The sequence below is a fragment of the Fistularia commersonii genome, chromosome 9 (assembly GCF_037954325.1).
Source record: "Fistularia commersonii isolate RoL2024-O1a breed Wild chromosome 9, RoL_Fcom_v1.0, whole genome shotgun sequence".
Classification (NCBI taxonomy): domain Eukaryota; kingdom Metazoa; phylum Chordata; class Actinopteri; order Syngnathiformes; family Fistulariidae; genus Fistularia; species Fistularia commersonii.
In genome coordinates, this window is record NC_141292.1 from 18,506,561 (window position 1) to 18,523,472 (window position 16,912).

The 16,912-nt window shown below is 46.6% G+C and overlaps 1 protein-coding gene across 1 annotated transcript in view; it reads left to right on the forward strand.

Annotated features, from left to right (window-relative positions):
- Window positions 1-16,912, forward strand: part of ano1a (anoctamin 1, calcium activated chloride channel a) — a 33,987-nt gene that overhangs the window by 15,339 nt on the left and 1,736 nt on the right. Inside the window, exons 9-24 of the mRNA XM_086152975.1 lie at window positions 1-42; window positions 1,435-1,499; window positions 2,023-2,157; window positions 2,523-2,683; window positions 8,412-8,497; window positions 10,014-10,085; window positions 10,405-10,479; window positions 10,962-11,163; window positions 11,235-11,346; window positions 13,458-13,515; window positions 13,615-13,715; window positions 14,043-14,185; window positions 14,323-14,475; window positions 16,081-16,133; window positions 16,208-16,392; window positions 16,478-16,583. Of these exons, the coding sequence (XP_086009101.1) occupies window positions 1-42; window positions 1,435-1,499; window positions 2,023-2,157; window positions 2,523-2,683; window positions 8,412-8,497; window positions 10,014-10,085; window positions 10,405-10,479; window positions 10,962-11,163; window positions 11,235-11,346; window positions 13,458-13,515; window positions 13,615-13,715; window positions 14,043-14,185; window positions 14,323-14,475; window positions 16,081-16,133; window positions 16,208-16,392; window positions 16,478-16,583 (1,749 nt within the window). The remainder of the gene's footprint in view (window positions 43-1,434; window positions 1,500-2,022; window positions 2,158-2,522; window positions 2,684-8,411; window positions 8,498-10,013; window positions 10,086-10,404; window positions 10,480-10,961; window positions 11,164-11,234; window positions 11,347-13,457; window positions 13,516-13,614; window positions 13,716-14,042; window positions 14,186-14,322; window positions 14,476-16,080; window positions 16,134-16,207; window positions 16,393-16,477; window positions 16,584-16,912) is intronic.

Consider the following 16,912-nt stretch of genomic DNA (forward strand, 5'->3'; position numbering starts at 1 on the left):
GGGGACATTCAGGGAGTGAGTGCTGGGCCCAATGACAGGAAGGTAAGAGGTCGTTGGTTTTCAGTCCATAGCAGGAAGCAGTTAGAATGTTCTTGCAGGGTTACAGTTGACAAAAAACAATCAGAGGGCAGGTCCTTCACTCTGTCCCTCCTTCTCACTCAGGATCTGGTTCCGCTACTTCTCCTCTGAACACCAGACAGTTAAGCCAAGTCACATGACCTTCAGGGTTGAGAAAAGGTCCCATGACCTTCCTCTCAGACTACACACCTGTTCCTCTGCGTTAATGTGGGTCAACGGTGTTTCCATGGTGGCTAGGTACTACCTGCTGTCAATCCCAGGGGTTAACCAGACTGATTAAACAAACTCATATCCTCCTCCAGGAGAACATGATCAGGCAGGAGCAATGTCCACCTAATTATTCAAGACTCATATTCCAGGTCTGTCAATCCGGAGCTAGCGATCCAGCACCACTAATCCACACTTCATAAACCAGGCCTGATAATCAAGATTTAATGACCCAGACCGGATAGATAATCCAGGCCTGGATTGGTAGACCTGATGTTCCAGGCCTGAAAATCCAGCCCTAATATTCCAAGGATGAAAATCTCCTCCTGCCTTTTTTGCTGACACCGGAGTAATCGCCACACCACATCGCCACGGCAACTGCCTCTACTCTTACAGCAGCTGCAGTTAACTGGGAGGGTGTCGGGGGTGATTGCAGCTGCTGGTGTGTGAATGAGTGAGTCGGGCGTGAAAATTGCCACAGTGATTCATGGCATTGTCACAGAAACAGAGAAGCGGCCAATCAGCTGTTCTGGAGCTCCAGCCAACCAGCCAGCGGCCCTCGTTAGCATATAGATGAGTTTGACTTGGTGCTCAATCACACACATGCGCACACACATAAGTGCACACACTCACACGTATCATTGTTCTCCACTGCTACGTCAACTTCCAATGAAAATTTCAAAAGACACATTACGCCTCCATCTGGTCCTGGAGGTCTGTCAGTCCAGACAGGAAGTATTCCCCCGAGTGTCGCTGTGTATTTGTATGAAGCCGATCAGGCGTCACGCCAGCACCTGATGGGTTAAACTCTGAAGGTCGATAGCTAAACCTAAAGCAGTTTCAGATCCTCTGAGGGCTGGAACCCTGTGGACACAGTAACAACACAGTAATAATGCAGTTATGATGCAATAATAATCCAGCGATGACCTGTAATGACGCACTGATACCACAGAAGTAATCTAGTAATGATGCAGTAATAACCTTGTAGTAATGCTGTACTAACTTTGTAATAATGATGTAATAACACTTTACTAACAATTATGTTAGCAGTAATAACACTGTAATAACAATAATGCTATACTCATGCGGTGATAACACAGTCCTGCCGCTGCAACAGCCTTGGTCTGAAGTGTTCTGCTGGTCTTACAGCTGCTGTTTGAGGAGTGGGCCAGCTACAGTGTCTTCTACAAGTACCAGCCCATCGGGCTCATCAGGTCAGTCCAGCAGCAGACGGCCATAAGGGTTCCTCCAGAAGGTTCCTCCATCAGCTCCACCCCTGTCAGCGGCTAGCTGTTAGCAGTGATCCAACCTTGCATCCCCCATCAGGGGCGTGCATGTTATGTGTATGTCTTACCAGTGGCTGCAGGGAACCTCCTCTCTACCATCACACACACACACACACACACACAAACACACACTGGCATGTATTTTGTTGGACTCCCCTTGCTGTGAGTTGTGGTGTCACATCGTGTCAGCATCCGTTCCTGTTGGAGAGCAGTTGCCATGGTAACCATTCACACCTCACACACACACACACACACAAGGCACAGCCAGCCCTCTCTGCAGGCATCAACTGTGAGTCACAGTGAATGGATGAGTGAAGTAATGGATGGATGAATGTGATGGGACCTGGAGCCAAGGGTGTGGCTGCTGCAGTGCATGATGGGAGGCAGGGCCCCGATACGTCCATGCGTGTCGGAGGTAAGCCAATAAGGTATTGATCTGCCCCAACCACAGGAAATACTTTGGGGAGAAGGTGGGGCTGTACTTCGCCTGGCTTGGAGTTTATACCCAGATGTTGATTCCGGCCGCTGTTGTCGGCGTCATCGTCTTCCTGTACGGGTGTGCCACCGTGGACGACAACATACCCAGGTGCGCAAGTGCACACACACACAGCTACACACAAACATACAGCCACAAACACATATTCAGGTACACACACACAGGAATGCACATATATACCTAGTTATACAAACATACCCAGGTAAATGCGCACAAACACGTAAACACACATAAAGGTACATACACGTTACTAGGTAACACACACACACACACACACACTTGGGTACACATACGAGTGCACCCACACAAATCCAGTTAAACACAAAGTCAGCTACATACACATGCAGGCACGTAAATATACACATATACCCAGGTGCACACATATAGCTACGCACAGACAATTTATTGAATGATCGATTTATTGATTGGCTGACTGACTGATTGACGCCCCCCAGCATGGAGATCTGCGACCCCCGCAATGACATCACCATGTGTCCGCTGTGTGACCGTGCCTGCAGCTACTGGACCCTGCAGACAGCCTGCGGCACGGCCAGGGCCAGCCACCTGTTTGACAACCCAGCCACCGTCTTCTTCTCGGTTTTCATGGCCCTGTGGGGTGAGCCTTCGCCCTCCAACACCTCTCATCCCCTGCCACTCCATTGACACCACCTATGACAGGGTGGGCGTTTTGGCTCAGGAGAATACATGTCAAACAGAAGCTTGGAAGAGGCCTTTCCCTGTAAGGCTTACAGTGTTCACACTTAGATCCCTCTTCATGGGACAGTGATGTTGATCAGCCTTCCTGCCCACTGCATCCAAGTCTGGTGTAGAGCTGAGCTTCTCTTTTAGGACTGTGGCACGTTGAAAATCAGTTAGTTCAAACTCCTGTGGCACCATTACAGGTTCTTGTAAAGGGACTTCAGCTAGTGTCATGGGAAGGGAATTACTCTTTCAGTTTCTTCCCTGTGGGGGAATGAAGCGAATGTCTTGTTTGACATTTGCTTTGAGAATAGAGCTTGCTTGATTTTAGAGGCTCTGACGTTTGTTTGTTTCATGGACAAACTTGTCTTTCCCTTGTAACTCCAGGTTTAGCTCATTCTCGAGTGTCAGTATGTCCGAAGCAAGGGTGACATTGCAGAGCAGCCTGTCACTCAGCTCAGGAAATTCATCAGCTTTTTCAAGTACAGTGGAACTTGAACCTTGAATTCCATGTTGTAGCATTGAGTGTGGAGCCAGGAAGTTAAAGTTAAGCATAGAGCACCAAATGAAAAACTCTGCCAACCTCCCCCACCATCACCTCCGCTGCCCCAAACATCTTAATCCCAACTTCACGCTAAATATACTCAATACAACCATTTTATTTCTTCAAATTGTCTTTGATTTCGTATTATTCATTATATATACATTATTTGTTATTACTAAAGTTTTTCTTATGTGAAAACATGTAAAAACCAGGAGCTGGATCAGATCAAAAGCATTTAAGTCCTTTTTAATTGGGAAATTTCATTTGATATATGAGCAAATTGAAGGATAACCTTGGTCAGAGAACTTGACAAGGTATGACTTTAGCTTCAGAAATGAAGACATCTCCTGTTTGAGCTCCCAAACTTGTTGACATACTTTCCCCAAAATTAACTAACTGACACCGCAGTGGTAAAGCAACTCCTGGTGATCAGTGTCAGTCTCTTCAATTATAGTAATTAACTGACAATGCTGAAGACCCCTTGCTCAAATAAAGTTAACCAGTTTTACAACTCGCTTCACTCTGTGATTGAGCTGCAGTATGGACTCACAAGGTGCTTCCTGGTGGATTAGCTGTGCAAGACAATGACCTCCTGCCCAGAGTTGTTCTCTTTCTCCCTCTTCAGGATTCTTTTGAGCAACCTGATGTTCATGAGATTTGGCAATCCATCCGTGGTAATGATGGCGGCAGTACCCCAAGATAGCTTGTGCCTCTTGATAGCCCCCCACATCAAGTCCTCTCCTCTGTACTTTAGCCAAAAACTCCTCTGTTATCTCAAAAGTATTGTTAAATCAAAAGCTAAGTGGTGTCCTTCATACCCTAGGAATATACTGTATTCTTTGCTTGCTAGTTAAGATAATTAAGTTACAAACGAATATAATCGGGTGGATTGTGAGACGAGAAGAGGTGAGACAGTATGGTGTTACTACCAAACCAACTCGGTTTGGTAGTCTGATTGCCACAGGCAAGAAGGACCTCCTAAGATGCACGGTGTAGCACCTCGGTGGGACCAGTCTGTTGCTGAAGGACCTCCTGCAATTTGCCTGCAGGTCATGGCGTAGGTGAGGTGCTGTTGAGAGTTGCCCTCATCGTGGTCAGCATTGTCCTCTCGTACACCTTATGGATTTGTTTATGAAAGGGATCCCTGATTTCCAGGGGATTATTGTCCTATTTAATCAATATTTGTACCAGCTACATAAAAACGATAATAAAATCTCAACATATCATAATCTTAGTTACAACATATCTTAGTTCGTATAATGTTGGAAGAAAAAAAAATCACTTGTAGGCCGCCATTTCAGCTATTCACTGTAGACTTCCAGACCCCTGTACCGCAGTTTCCTGCGGTACCTGCAGCAGCAGGTTGTCGATATCCTCGAAGGAAACATCCAGTGTCTCCTGCCTGTGGCATCTATTCCAGCAGGCTTCACTCATTTCCCAAGGACCTTCTGTCTGCTGATGAAAGAAAACCATAGGCACAGAGTTTGGCTTTAGTGTCCATTTAAAACTGGCAGCACTCATGAGCTCTTTCAGCTTAGTTTAGCTCAGCTAAGAGAGAGAAGCGACGAGAACATAGCTGTGGGTCCTAGGAAGTTGTGATTGTCCATGTTCCCATTCCTTTCGTCTCTTCTTGTCCCTTGGAAAGCTGTGTAGATGAGCATCACTCCCTTTGTTTTGCTTTGACTGGAAATTGCAGTCTGAAGCTGCCTCAGACGGTAGGGATGCCTCTGGCCCTTCCTGTAAACGCCACTAGATTTTTTTTTTTGTCTTGTTCACTTTGCTGTCAATGTGGACGACCAGGTATTTGTTGTCCTCCACAATGTCCACATCAACCCTTTAGATGGAAGAGGGGATAGGAGATGATTTGGACCTTCTAAAATCCACAATCATATCTTAGGTATGTTTAGCTGCCGATGGTTCTGCTCGCACGTTTCAGGGGTGTATGATGTATGCCTGAGTGTATGTGGGGATATAGGGTGTGTGCGTGATGTGTTGTTTTTAGTCCCAGAGAAATGTTGTCTCATTTTGCCTGTACTACTTGGTGTGTATAGCATAGTGACAATAAAGCTTCCTTATTCTTGCTTCGATCAAGAGGCAAAGGAATCCTGAACAGCCCGGTATTCTGACTCATCACCCTCTCTGATGCGTCCAACCACAGCTGAGTCATCGGAGAACTTCTGGAGGTGGCAGGACTCAGTGCTGTGTCTGAAATCAGCCTTGTAGAGGGGGAAGAGGGAGGGGGAGAGAATCATAGCTTGCGATGCCCCAGTGTTGCAGACCACTCTGTGTGACATACAGTGTTATAGGCACTGTGGTGTGCCAGTGAGATAGTCCACAAATCAGGACACAAAGGAGGCCTCCACCTGCATGGATAACAACTTTGCATCAAGTAGTGATGGCCTGATGTTGTTAAATGCACTGGAGAAGTCAAAGAACAGGACTCTCACAGTGCTCCCAGGCTGGTCCAGATGGGCAGAAGAGATCCAGCCATCATCATCCACCGTTAGGTGGAGCTGATTGGCAAACTGTACGATGTCCAGATGTGGTTTCACCATGGGCCTGAGTTGATCCATGATGAGCCTCTTGATTGACTTCATTGTGTGGGACATGAGCGCCACAGGCCCAAAATCCAGGGAGACTCTGGGGCATGTCTCCTTGGGAATCGGGACGATACGAGGCGTCTTCCACAGCAAAGGAACCCTTTGTAGACTAAGGCTCATCCTGAAAATATGGCAAGTACACTCTGTATTTGTAGTGAGCTGTGCAATCCAGTCTCAGGGCGGCACAGGCCGATGTCTCCCTGAGCTGGTCCCAAGCCTGGATAAATACAGAGGGTTGCATCAGGAAGGGCATCTAGCCAAAGCCAAAAATGCGAATCAACCATAACAACCAGATCAAACAGGATCAGTCTAGGCCCAAGTTAACAACGACCGTTGTTGGCCCTGTCGTTGTCCCTGTCAACCCCGCCCGTGGCCCCTCTATTATTGGGTGGCCTGTATCTGATGACGGTCTTCAAGCCACTGACGTTTTGAGTGATTGTTGGATTGTTCGTACCTCACCTCTGATACCAACATTGAAAGCCCTCTTATAGCCCTCTGGAGTTCAGGAGGGTTTTGATGTCACTGGTCAGCCAGGGTTTATTTGGATAACACGTACTGACTGAGCTGGAACGATGGAGTCGGAGCAGAGGGTGATGTATCCGGTGAGCCCATCAATGTCTTCTCAATTCGGCTCACTAAGTGCAGACCAAAACAACCCTGTAATGTCTCGAAGGCATTCTTTGTCCACCGCCCAACAGACCTAGTGGGTGTGCAGGCTGCCTCTTCAAGAGGAATACATAGCAGGGGTTGAGGTGCTATTGGTTATGGTCAGGCCTTCCTACTGGGGGTCGGCGTTGTATGCATCAATAGTGTTCGGATACAAAAGGTCAATAATTCTGTATTCTCTGGAGGTGCTGGTTACATATTAAGTCAAACTGTGGAGGATGTTGTTCAAAGGGACATGATTGAAGTCACCCAAGATGGATATGAATGTACTTTGTATTGAGTCTGTTGCCTAGATATTTAGGAGAGCTTGGAGCCACCAAGTGACAATGGGATTAGGGGAAGGGGAGATGTAGATAACCACCAGGATGACATGAGAGACTCTCAGTTATACCACACAAATTTCAATGTCCAAGGTACAGAACCACTCTTGGCTGGTCGCATGTGTGGGGTTATAAGGGCGATTACTGATTATGACCGCAAGCGCCCCACCTTTCCATTTGCCTCATGACTTGTCCCAGTTAGCTCGGATGGTGTAAAATCCCGGGATGATACCAGATTTTAGCTGGTATATCTGGCTGAAATCAGACCTGGTTAATGGGTTGACCAGTCAGCTGATCCCTGGAGTAAAGAAAAAATCATGGAGTTGCTGTGCTGTTCCGACTCTTCATGCAAGTTGAAGCTCCATGATGGTGATAAAAAGACAAAGACTCTCTAAACCACCTTGTTTCAAGGGCAAATTGACAGAGAAAGAAATTAGAAGAAGTAAAAAGTAAAAGAATATTGGAAGCAAGCAGGACCAACTGAGAGAGGCTGAAAGCAGGCTGGTACTTTGGTGGTCTTTGCTAATCTGAATGCTCGCGCATACCTTGCCTTGGTGCTAGATTCTTGGATGGCAGTTTGTAGAATAGCTGCCATCCTCAGGGTGGTACCTGTCCCAGTGACGGCTGATGTGTTAATCCTTTCTTGGGTTCAGAGCAGCAGAGTAAGAACACAGAGTAGCACATAAATGTGTCGCTGAGCTGATTGCACCATCTGGTGGAACTCTGGGCATCACAGGAAAAGTTGAAAGGACTGCAACCATAATTCTGATTTAATTTGATTGGATTTGGGCAATCCTGTACTAATCTTCGTGGGTTGACCTATACTCGGGACACCATGAACATCACCCACACCCGACACTGTGAACAGCATCCACCTCTCTGTCGTGGTCAGAATAAAGCTGGAGAAGCACAGAATCTGTTCCTGATATTCACAGGGGAGTGAGGGAACCCCCTGCTCTGCTAATGTTCTGCCAGGATGGCCATCTGCTCTTCAGAGGTTCTGTAGAACCTGCTGCCAGATAGGTGGAGGAGGGGGGCAGGTTATTTTTATCTTTGCTGGAAACAAAAACACTCACTGGCTCATCTAACAAACTAAGATGTCTGTGGGTGTGAATGAGAGGGTGAAGGGTTAGATGATTGACGGGCAACCGCCCGGGTTAAATCCCGCCCCTGAGTTAGTGGTTGACCTCCCCCAGAGCCCGAGTGGATAAGAGGTGTAGATATGGAATGGATGGATGAATGAATGAATGTGTGACTACATAGATGGATGGATAGACAGAGGAATGCTGGATGGGTGAATGGGCTGATGGATGGATAGATGAGTGAATGAACTCCTCCTGCCACAACGTTACTATCATGTTTGGTCCAGATGTCCTCAGGATGGGTCAGGTGTTTGCACCGTCAACCTTCTCAAACTGTCCATAACGTCTGAGGGCTTTACTGTTGTTATGTATACAGAGGTATGTGTGTGTGTGTGTGTCTTCTAACCTTGCGGGTTCTCTTGTGTGTGTGCAGCGGTTCTCTTCATGGAACACTGGAAGAGGCGCCAGATGAGACTGAACTATGTGTGGGACCTGACGGGCTTCGGCGAAGAGGAGGAGGTAAGGACAAGTCCTGATATGTCCCATGAGAACAACTCCAGGAACGCGCCTCATGTGTTTAGAACAACCATCGCCATTGCTGTAGTCTGCGCATTTGTGCGCCTCTCGCTGGAGGTCACGCAGTTCCGGGGTGGTTGGAGCTCTCAGACCAGCAGACATTCCTGTCTAGAAGTCTGGTAACTGTGTGCGCCGGCAGCGGCAGCATAGGCAAGTTCAGGCAAAGCAGGAAATAGAAGCTCAGATTACTCACACTCACTTACCGGGTAACAGACAAAACCAGGGTTGTTACCAGGTAATAAACACACCCAGGATTGTTATCATGTAATAGACAGGCCTAAAGTTACCATGAGGGAATAGTCACACCTAGGGTGGTTACTTTGTTATAGACAGATTTAAAAATATTACCAGGTAATAGACACACCCAGGGTTGTTACCAGGTAATAGACACATCTGGGAGGAGGAAGAGAAGTCTGACCTGGTCTCTCTCTCTGTTTCAGGAGGAGCACAAGGTTTGGAGCAGATATCCTTCACTGTGGACTAACTTCTCTCTCCCTACAGGCGCAGGATATATCGCGCGCTCTCACACATGCACACACACACACACACACACACACACACACACCATACCGCACAATTAAGAAATATACAAATACAAACATACATAAGTACACACACACACAGCAATATAGCTCCCACACAAATAGAACCGCACACATATAGAAAAACTCTCAGACAACACACAGAAACACATGTATAAACACACACAAATACACGCACACTTGCTAAACCCTCATGGAGTCCCACACAGGAAATGGGGTTCGAGGAAATTTAGGCTTATGCTACATATCTGTGGAGGTTCTCAGTCATCCGGGTCTTGGTGAATTCTTGTCAAAATCATCTTGTCGTGGCAACTGGATTTGAATTTTTTCACTTGAAGATGCTTCACCCTTCATCCATGAGGCGTCATTTGTTTTAATGACCTATGGGGAGTTTCTGAACCTAATTGCCAGGATTTGGGGGGGTGTATGTTATGGTGGCTTGTTATGTAAAAGAAAGAATTGATTGGCAGAAAAACGGTCTATGGGGGTTGTTATACATTGCATAACAACCCCCTCAGACTAAAGGTTGTGCTAGCATGGCAAAACTCAGGTCTTTGGGCCATCCGAACTGAAAAAGCCTCTCGGAAGAGGGTTGAAACGTCTTCAAGTGAAGAAATTCAAGTCCAGTTGTCCTGACAAGATTTCAACAAAAATTAGGATAATGCTAACTAAAGGCTATTGCTAACTAAACGCTACTGCTAACTGTGGCCTAATGCTAACTGCAGGCTAACGCTAACAGGCTGCATTTCACCATCTTGTACATATATGGGTTCTGTGGGTTCTTTCGTCCTCTCACTTTCTAGAATCTGGACCTGAATCTCAGGTCCCATGTCTGTTCCATGTTCCAAACTAACGCTCCTTCACTTCCAGAACCACATCAGGCGCAATTGTAACTCGTGACTTTGCTTCTGTTCCAGGACCACAACCGGGCAGAGTACGAGTTCCGGGTCATGCAGAAGACCATGAGGCAGGAACATTCAGGCATCAAGGTAAACACCATCCTCGGTTCTCAAGTCAGCATGGAGAACCCACTGGAGAACCCTGACTGAGGGATGAATAGCGTGAAGTGGCAGTCCATTTGCTCTCACCCCTTGAGTCACTCTGGCACATCGAGTGTCTCTGAACACTCATGGCAGAACCAACTGCCTGATTTGTGTGTGTGTGTGTGTGTGTGTCTGTGTGTGTGCGTTTGTGCGTTTGCATGTGTGTGTCAGAACATGTCTTTCATGCTCTGTTTGGATTCTTTCAGTTATCCAAGCTTCTGAAAAGGCAACTGATACTCTCTCTCTCTCTCTCTCTCTCTGTCAGGGGGAGAAGGTGAAGCTGACATGCACAGACAGATTGCCAGCCTATGCCACTACGGTGGTCATGATGTGTTTCATGGTGAGTTTCTGGTTCTTCATTCACAAGATCCCCTCTGTTAAAATGGGTGTGGGATGGTGCAGTAAGAAGAAGGGATGTAAGGAGTGATGGGGGGGTGAAGGCTAATGGGGCAGAAGTTAAGTGGTAAAGTAGGTCCGAGTGGTAGGGTAAGAAGGAGTGATGGGGCAAAGGGACTGATAGGGCAGAGGAAGTTATGGGTAAGGACTGGAGGGACATAAGGACTGGTGGTGTGAAAAAAGAAGGTAGAGCAGGAGACGGTATGGGTAAAGAGGATTTGTGGGGCAGAAGAAATTGTGGGCAACAAGGTGTGTTGGAACTGAAGGAGTGGTGGGGTCACATGACTGCTGAGATGCTGCATGATGATCAGAAGCTTCTGCTGAAAGGACATCTCTCCATCCTGCCATTTTCTTCTCTTGGTTCCCCACCTGGTTTTCCACCCGGCTCTCTACCTGGTCCTCTGTTGGGTGTACGTTCCTCCCTAGATCACCGTGACCTTCACCATCGTCTTTGGGGTCATCTTGTACCGCATCAGCATCAAGACCGCGCTCCACATCAGCTCCTTCGCTGCTGCCCGCTCAAACGTGAGGGCAACGGTGAAGACCACTGCCGCCATCATCAACCTCATCGTTATCATCATCCTGGATGAGATCTACGCCATCATCGCTCGCTGGCTCACCATGCTGGGTGAGGAACTCCTCCCCAACGTCTGCAGGACGAATCATCTGGAGATGTAACAAGGAAGTGTTGTATTCCAGAGGTTCCAAAGACGGATAGGAGCTTCGAGGAGCGTCTCATCTTCAAGACCTTCATCCTCAAGTTCGTCAATGCCTTCACACCCATTGTTTACCTGGCCTTCTTCAGGGGACGGTAGGACAACCTCACAGAGAGTCTGATGATTGTTGTTATTATTATGATCATCTCTTCTTTTCCTTTTGGCTACTACCTTTCTTTCACACCAACTAACTTCATGTCCTCTTTCACCACAACCATAAATCTTTGGTCTTCCTCTAGACGCCCTGCGTTGCAGCTCCAGTCCCAGCATCCGACCAATACATTCAACATCCCTCCTCTGTACATGACTGAACCATCCCTCTGATAGACTCATTCCTGATCCTATTCTTCCTTGTCACTCCCAGAGTATCTTCATGTCTGCGACCTCCAGCTCTGCTTCTTGTCTTCTCTTCAATGCTACTTCCTCCAAACCATACAGTATCACTGTATTTCCACCTTAAAACCCTCCACTTTCTTAATCTCCACTCCCTGTAGCCTCACCGTTCCCTCTCATTCACACAGACATATTCTGTCTCGCTGTGGCTAACCTTCATTCCTCTCCTTTCCAGAACATAACTCTAACTCTCCAGATTTTCCTACATCTGTTCCCTGCTCTCACTATAGATCACAATGTCATCTGCAAACATCATGGTCCACGGAGATTCCTGTCTAACCTCATCTGTCAGCATGTCCATCACCGCTGCAGATAAGAATGGAATCAGAGCTGATTCCTGATGTAGCCCCACCTCCACCTTGAACTTCTCTGTCACACCTACAGCACAAGTCACCATGTCTCACATCTTGCATACATGTCATGCACCACCATACTTCTGTGCCACACCTTACTTCCCCTTCATTACCATAGTTCATCTCTCGGCACCCTGCCGCATGCTTTTTCTACGTTTACAAAGGCACAATGCAGCTCCCTCTGACCTCCATACTTCTCTACCGGCATTCTTAAATCACATACTGCATCTGTAGTACTCTTTTTCAGCATAAAACCATACTGCTACTCACAAATGCTGGATTGTGCTCTCTGTCTACTTTCCACTACTCTTTCCCATAACTTCATTGTGGCTCATCAACTTTATACTTCTATAGTTACTGCAATACTGCACATCTCCCTTATCCTTCAAATGGGCACCATCACACTTCTTTTTCCACAGGCATTTTCTCACTCTCTAAGATCCTGTTGAATAATCAAACCAGAAACTCTACCACTGTCTCTCTCAGATACTTCCATACCTCCACAGGTATATCATCAAGACCAATTGCCTTCCACTCTTCAATGCCCTTCTCACTTTCCCTTTACATATCTTCTACTACATGGACTATAACAGTCACCTTTTCTTCCCCTCCTTCTCTTTAATTTTCTTTTTTCGTCAGCTCTTCTAAGTACTCTTTCCATCTTTCCATCACTCCTCTAATATCTGTCAATACATTTCCCTCTCTATCCTCTCTATCTGCTCCTAAACTTCTAGCCTTGCTACCTTTCCACCTGGTCTCCTGGACACACAGTATGTCCCCCTTCTTTCTCTGCATCATTTTAACCAACTCTCTAGCTTTTCCTAATATCATCCCAGAATTCAAATTCCCTCCTCTCAATCCCAAACTCTTGCCTCTCCTTTTCTCTCTCTGCTTCTGAACACACGTTCCTCCTCTCCGTCTTCTACCCACAGTAGGACCATTTCCACTGGTATCCTGTAGGTTATCGGCCATAATGGCAGTTGGTGTTAATGCGGGCCTCCACCGTTACAGTATGAGATTTGTAGGTTTGATTTGCAGATTTGGTTTTGGCACATGTTTCATGGCAGATGGCCTTCCTGACACAACCCTCTGCGTTTATCTGGGCTTGGGATCGTCTCAGAGAGACATTGCCCTGCGACCCTGAGGCTACATTTCTCATCATCATCATTATGATTATTATTGCTATCACTATAATTGTAATTATTATAATTTTATTGATAATATTATTGTGATAGTTATTGACATTATTATTGTTGTTGGTACTGTAACGTTTATCATTTATTATTGTTGTTATTATCACTATTGTTTTTATCCTATGTTATGTATTATTATTATTATTATTATTATTATTATCATATTAATGTAATGTTTATATTATTACTATTTTTATTATCATTGTCATGTTTTTTTTTTGTTGTTGATCTTCTTGTTGTTGTTATAACAACTGTGTCCTTCCCCAGGCTTGTGGGCCGTCCAGGAAACTACCTGTACGTTGTGGGTTCTTACAGGATGGAGGAGGTACTTCTTCTGACTTCCTGTCCCCCTGCCTGACTACTTGTTCTTCCTGACTTCCTGTCCCCCTGCCTTACCTCCTGTCCTCCACTTTCTGTCCCGCAGTGCGCTCATGCCGGCTGCCTCATGGAGTTGTGCATTCAGTTATGCATCACGATGCTGGGCAAACAGCTAATCCAGAACAACCTGTTTGAGGTTGGCATACCGTGAGTACTCAAAAAAACACAAAACTAAACAAAAGCAACCAACAATCTGATGTATGAAAGCTTTATAACCACCTCTGTGTCCTCCTCGGCCTTTGAGACTCGTCTCGTACCCAAATGAGAATTTACGGAACTCCAGTCTTGACTAGGTCCAGATTCCAGTCCAATAGACTTGATTTGCACTGGTGTTCCTTGTTCTGATTTTTATCTGTGCAAAAGGGAAGTACTTGAACAGTAGCTGGTTCCCTGAAAACCAAAAGGTTTTCTTGAATGAGCTGGAAGATGGAAAGCGCTCAACAGGTACTTTCATGGCTTGTTGTCGCTGGGCAGGAAGCTTAAGAAGCTGCTGAGAAAGAGGAAGTCAGAGTTGGACACCAAGCAGGAGGAGGAGCTGAACAAAACCCTGCAGCGTCATGAGAAGGACCACTTCTTGGGTCCCTTTGTGGGTCTGAGCCCGGAGTACATGGAGATGAGTGAGTCTGTCTGTTTGCATCCATGTTCACTTACAGACTGGAGGACCTTAAGTCACCTTACTAGAAAATAGGTTGGCAAAGAGCAGGAGCCGTGGTGGCCATGTTCGATGACTCACCTCTTTTGTCTTGCTCCTCAGTCATCCAGTTCGGGATGGTGACCCTCTTCGTGGCCTCCTTCCCCCTTGCCCCGCTCTTTGCACTGCTCAATAACATTATTGAGATTCGTCTGGATGCCAAGAAGTTTGTCATGGAGCTCCGGAGGCCAATTGCCGTCAAAGCCAAAGACATCGGTGGGTGAAGGAGCTCCTTAAACGCACCATGAGAGGTTCACAGTAGTGCTGGTGGTATGAAAGCAGGAGAAGCCTTCTTCTCACTGTTAACTCCTCAGTGGATGAAAGCCTGAAACAGGGGTGGGCAAACTGTGGCCTGCGGGCCACATCCGGCCCGCTGGCCGGCCCACCAAAGATCGGTACAGAATTCATACTTGATGTGAATGATTGGATCAATGAATTTAGGAGCTGAAACAGGAGATTATTTCATTTTTGGAGCTGCTTGACAATTTTCCAGAGCTGAATGACACGGATCGGGTTTGTTATTTAGCCCGGTGATTTTCAACTAGTGGGCTGTGAGAGATCGTTGAGTGACACGTCTGTGACGCGATGGCATAGAGGTCAAAACGAGTCCGGTCCGTTCAAAACAAGCCGATGGACTATTTCGTACGCTTACGTACAATTAATGAGAAAATGGGCAGTTTTTTGGCGACACGGATCGGGTTTGTTATTCAGCCCGGTGATTTTCAACTAGTGCGCAGTGAGAAACTGTTGAGTGACACATCTGTGACGCGATGGCATAGAGGTCAAAACAAGTCCGGTCCGTTCAAAACAAGCCGATGGACTATTTTAAGGTAAACAAGAGAGCCCTCAAAGCTAGCTACCTTGTTGTCGAACTCATAGCTAAATCACAAAAGTCCCACACTGTGGCAGTAACATTAATACTGCCAGCTTGTAAAGCTTGAGCAAGAGCTACGTGTGTGTCTTTCTACCACTACTGCCAGGATATCCATTGAGCGAGTATAAATACATTAAAAACTATATTATTAACTGTATGTATTATATGTACTGTGTTAGAGTGTCATTTTTGTTCGTGGCTTTCCCCAGGATTTTGTAAATGTAAAAAATGCGCCGCGGCTCAAAAAAGGTTGAAAATGGCTTTTACTGTGAACATACTGACACACATGGGTGAGCTAGACATGAAGCTACAAGGGAAAAACTGGTTTGTCCATGAAATGTGAGCAAATGCCAGAACCTTCAAAACCAAGCCTGTTTTATTTTCAAAGCAAATGTCAGATGAGTCTGATATGTACTGTTTACAAATGTGTTTGGAAATCTAGTGGTGACCCGGCCCGTCTCTCAAATTTTAAAAGTCAATGTGGCTCCTGAACCAAAAAGTATGCCCACTCCTGGCCTCCAGAAGACTCTCCAGAGGACCCTTATTGGCCCTAGGTGGCTACCAGCGCCTGATCTCAGAAAAAAAGATAAGCGACCTGCTCTGTAACTGTAGGCAAATTATTTATTGATTAATTCATCCAATCAATAATATCATATATCTCAGTTGGGTTACTGGAGTGAAGCTTTAACCATGATGATTCATCTCAGTGGAACTGAGTAGTTTCCGCAGTGGTCAGAAATGGAGTGCGAGCCAGTTGAACAGGTTGTGGAGCGCATTGCTCCTGTCAGTCGTGGTTAATCAGTCAGAAAAAACCCAACATTCCTTGAACTCATCTTCAGCCACTCCAGCTCTTATTGGGTAGGTGTTTGCCACCATCTAGTGGCACCTGCATTTCTTTGTCTCGCAGTGTCAAGCTGATTTCTGAACCTTCCTCTTCCTGTTGTCAGGGATCTGGTACAACCTGCTCCGGGGCCTGAGCAAAGTGGCGGTCATCGTTAATGTGAGTCAGTCAACTGCAAACGATGTCCAGTTACCTCACCTCCTGTTTGACCTTGAGCCCGACCTCTCCCTCAGGCCTTCGTCATCGCCTTCACCTCAGACTTCATCCCTCGGCTCGTCTACCAGTACTTCTATTCCCTCGACGGCTCCATGCACGGCTTCGTCGACCACTCGCTATCCTACTTCAACGTCAGCGATTTTCAGCCCGGCACTGAACCCTGGCAGCCAGAGCACATGGGCAAGAGGGTGGACATCTGCAGGTACACCCATGCCTGGACCCACCAGGAGCCACCTGCCCCTGAAGACCTTTACGGGAGCAGTTCTCTGTGTGTGTTTCTGGTCCAGGTACAAGGACTACAGGGAGCCACCATCCTCCAGCACACCTTACGAGCTCTCCAAGGAGTTCTGGACTATCCTGGCTGCTCGCTTGGCCTTCGTCATCCTCTTCCAGGTGAGAGATTTTTCTTTCCTTAGTAGGAGATGAAGAAGATGATGATGATGTTGTGTTGTAGTTCTTCCTGAGTTAGAGACAGTGAATGCCTCACGACTTGGCAACGGTCCGTGTTAGTTTTTGACACCAATTTCTCAGCAGGAGGTTTTTGTTTGTTCTTGTTTGCTGCTGACCCCCACTCAGCTGATAGAGCTAGGATCCCCACAATCTGGCACACAGTGGGTCAATCCCTGTCTCCTGTCTATGTCCTCGGCCAAGACTCTGAACCCCCAGTTGCTTTTGATGGTCTTGTTAGCTCCTTGCATGGCAGCTCTGCTGCCATCGGTGTG